Genomic DNA, 3,538 nt, shown 5'->3' with positions numbered 1-3,538 from the left:
TGACGGTTTGAGAACAAAACAGTGACTATCAGTCATATACAGGAAAACCTCAAATTTATGCATTACAAATTTAGTAGGTATTAATAAACCGTTTATCTAGCTTTATAATTAAACATTTTGCATAATAAGTAACCTAACCGAAATACCCGGTTCAACCTCAAATGAAACTTAACTAAATAATTGTTGTGTTAATTAATATGCGAATTCGATTATTCTCAGTAACACTCATATATTGGTATTTTTTTATTCTTATTGACATTTATTTACTTAGTTTTGCAATAAAATGTTAGTTTCCAGAATATTCGATGGTTTTCCATATCTCATTCCTTTTTCTATCCATCAATTCTTGCCTTGTGTAAGGCAAGTCTTATGTCCAGGTTGCAAAGGAACATTTGAGGTTTCTCCCTAATTTTACAAATTGATCCACTTTCCGTCTAAATATGGACATAATCGGGGAAACTCCCATTAATCTGCTCCAGGAAAGACTCCCTAACCCTGGGATCATCCTTCCGCAAGTTTAGGTTAACTAGCGGAAGATAGAACCGTCATCATTTTGTCTGTAGTTGTCCCGGAAATTCTTGGCATTTGAGTGCGTTGTCAAAGAAGTTCGTTAGGTGGGTTATGTAAAGGGTTATTAGGATGTCTTCTAAAAATGCCTTCTAAAGAAAGAGTTCAAAATCTGCAGTGATTTTCGTGCAAAACCCCCTTTTTTCTCTCCAGCACAAGATCCATGATATCAAATTTACTTTGACGGAAAACGACGTGGAAAAATTATGTAAATATCGGCTTTGAATCGATATGGGGAACTTACTCGTATTTGCACCTTCATACTTTAAGTCTAGCTTAAGTTAAAATGGTAGAGGGAATTTATTATTAGTCTTGTTTTTATCCACAAAATTAATGAAAAAGTAATTCAGGGAAAGTATAATTACATTACATACATTACATGGTTATTTATTATGGTATTATTTTTGTGGTTGCATACGATTTGTGGGTGTTTTTTTTCCCTAAATGAAAATAAACTCATCTCTACTTTTTTGTCAAGACCCATCTCTACTTTTTCTCAAGCAGCTGTCTTATGTCAGATTTTTGACTGCTGTCTGTCAAACAGGTGGCAGTTTTTTAGTTAGGTTAGGTTAAAAGTTTACTTGACTGTTGTTTTAAAGACCGAAAGTTGAAACCGAGCTCCACGTCCGTTAAAATAGTATGAACATGGACTGGTACTTTCTTCTCCTGCTTCTTCCAGCTCTATTCCACCACGTGCAAGGCGAATTGGAGCAAATCCAAGACGAAGACTTGGTCAATTTGATTCGTAGCGAGCGTTACGTGGTCGCCCTGTTTTCCAGCAAGTATTGTCAAGAGTGCGAAAACTACGAGAATGAATTAACAGGGCTGCGCGAAGACCTAGTGGAAACGTTGAACGCTTGGGTAGTAAAACTAATTGATAGTTCAATGACGCGTTTGTACACCCCAAACAAGGAGCCTGCTATAGTATTCTTCCGGCACGGGGTGCCTCTGTTGTACGACGGCCCCCTCAATGATGAACTAATCTTACACACTTTTACCAACAACAAGGAACCAGTAGTGAAGGAGCTCAATGATGACACATTCGAACATTTGACTCAAGCAGCTTCAGGGGCCACAACTGGTGATTGGTTTGTGCAGTTCTACACTGCAGACTGTGTGGACTGTCAGCGATTGCAGGCCCGATGGGAGGCAGTGGGAGCCCACCTAAAAAGTCGCCTTAATGTTGCCAGAGTAAATCGCGGTACCACAGGAGCCCGCACTGCCAGGAGGTTCAATGTGTTTGAGGTACCCACTTTTTTGCTGTTCAAACAGGGGAAAATGTACAAATACCACAATCACGACTTTGATGTCAAATCCTTTGTGGCTTTTGCTCAAGACTGGTAAGTAGTATCACCACAAAAATGCAAGTTTTTTTCCCTGAGGAGGTCCTTTAGGGCAAAAGTGCTTAATAGTGTTTTAATTTCTGTTTTCAAAGTCATGTGACACAGGCACACACAATTTCGCCATTTTGATTGTTTTTTTGTGAAGTGTCACGTGACTTTTGGCCCCTATTTTGACTCTTTTTGATTTTCAAACAGATTTTAAATGCAGTTTTCAATTACAACAAAAACAGCAAACTGTTTTCTCATGTAGCTAATTGCTGAATAAAGATTATTTTCCAGGTACAAAAATGTTAAACCTGATGTGGTACCAGCGCCCAAAGCGCCTTTTGACGACCTGGTGGCGGCCACTGTAACTTTTATGAAGGACAATCCATACTTGTGGCAAGTGGGCTTTGGAAGTTTACTCCTGGGGGTGGTATTGTCGGCCATCATTAAATTTACCAGTAAGAAGAAGACGAAAAGTGATGTTAGTAGTAAAAAGAGTGGCACGAAAAAGAGCGCCAAACGGGAATAAGTAGTCTCTGGGTTTGTTTATGGTTTAAATAAATTTTTTCCTATTTTTTTTTAACATTGAGTTTCATTTTTTCTGGATTACCTTTATTATCCAATGATTTCAACTTTATATACGAAAAATCTAACTAAATTAGGGTGAGGTGACAAGTTTCAAAGTTTATTTGCTGGGGAATCAAGATTTTGATTTGACGTTTTGTTGGATTGTTGGGGTGAGCGTGGTTGCCAAGTTTAAAATGAAATCGTGCAAGTATCAGGAGTAACTGAAATTTATCTCCTTGTGTTCCTGCTCTTCTGATAATAATGCCCGGTTTTCTGTAGAAAACCAGAAGTAGTAGGATGTCAATTTAGTTTTCTTGATTGGAAGTAATTAAAATTTACCTCTTTCCGTTTCTACTACTAGCGGCAGGGTTGTCACTTAATCTTCTTTTACTTTAACACATGTAAATCAAAATCGTTTTTTGCTTTGATGTATCAACTTTATTTGAGTCCCTACGTTTATTCGCGTGTCACCAGTGCCTCCTAATCGACTTCAAAGTACTCCTAATCTCCTGATTGGTAAAATTCTGCCCAGTTGCTTTGAAGGACTTCAGCGTCTTTAGAAGGAGTTTCCCTCAAATATTCAGTGATGTGTTTGTCTTGGCCGGTGGAAGTAATTCGAACTACCGTTGTGGTTTTTTGAGTTTTGTTGTTGTTGTAGAGGTGGAGGTAGGGTTGGACTGTAATACAGTCATTTTGCTGGATTTTGTAAGTCCCTAAGGCTTGTAGGTAGGCTGTTGTTCAGGCAGTAACCTTTCCAAAACAGTCTTTAATTTCACAGTAAATAGTGCGAAGAAATTTGGAAAAGGAAAAATTTGCAAGAACAACACGATGAGTATAACCTACACAAGAAAACAACAGAAACATCTGGAATATATAGGAACTGATTGACTATCTCTGAAATATAAAACCAAGCAATGGCACAAGATAACGTACAGAAGAAAGTTATTTGCGAACAATATTTTACAGCAACCTCTTTGTAGATGATAAGACTTCAGTTTGAAGATAATCTGGAGGATGGCTTGTCTGGGCCTGAAAAATATCATAAAAGTCCCGCGGGCAGCAAGAAAAATCAACGA

The 3,538-nt window shown here is 38.0% G+C and overlaps 1 protein-coding gene across 1 annotated transcript; it reads left to right on the top strand.

The window, feature by feature from the left end:
- The first annotated feature begins 1,112 nt into the window (after window positions 1–1,112).
- LOC145729306 (protein disulfide-isomerase A4) lies at window positions 1,113–2,478 on the top strand. Its single transcript, XM_081980011.1, has 2 exons — window positions 1,113–1,907; window positions 2,190–2,478. Exons 1-2 carry the CDS (start codon window positions 1,207–1,209, stop codon window positions 2,422–2,424), a joined length of 936 nt encoding a protein of 311 aa, XP_081836137.1. The 5' UTR covers window positions 1,113–1,206; the 3' UTR covers window positions 2,425–2,478.
- The last annotated feature ends 1,060 nt before the right edge of the window (window positions 2,479–3,538 follow it).

The sequence above is a fragment of the Ips typographus genome, linkage group LG5 (assembly GCF_016097725.1).
Source record: "Ips typographus isolate SLU linkage group LG5, UJ_Ityp_2.0, whole genome shotgun sequence".
Taxonomy (NCBI): Eukaryota; Metazoa; Arthropoda; class Insecta; order Coleoptera; family Curculionidae; genus Ips; species Ips typographus.
The sequence above is the reverse complement of the archived record's forward strand: the minus strand, read 5'-3'. Positions and strand labels throughout refer to the sequence as shown.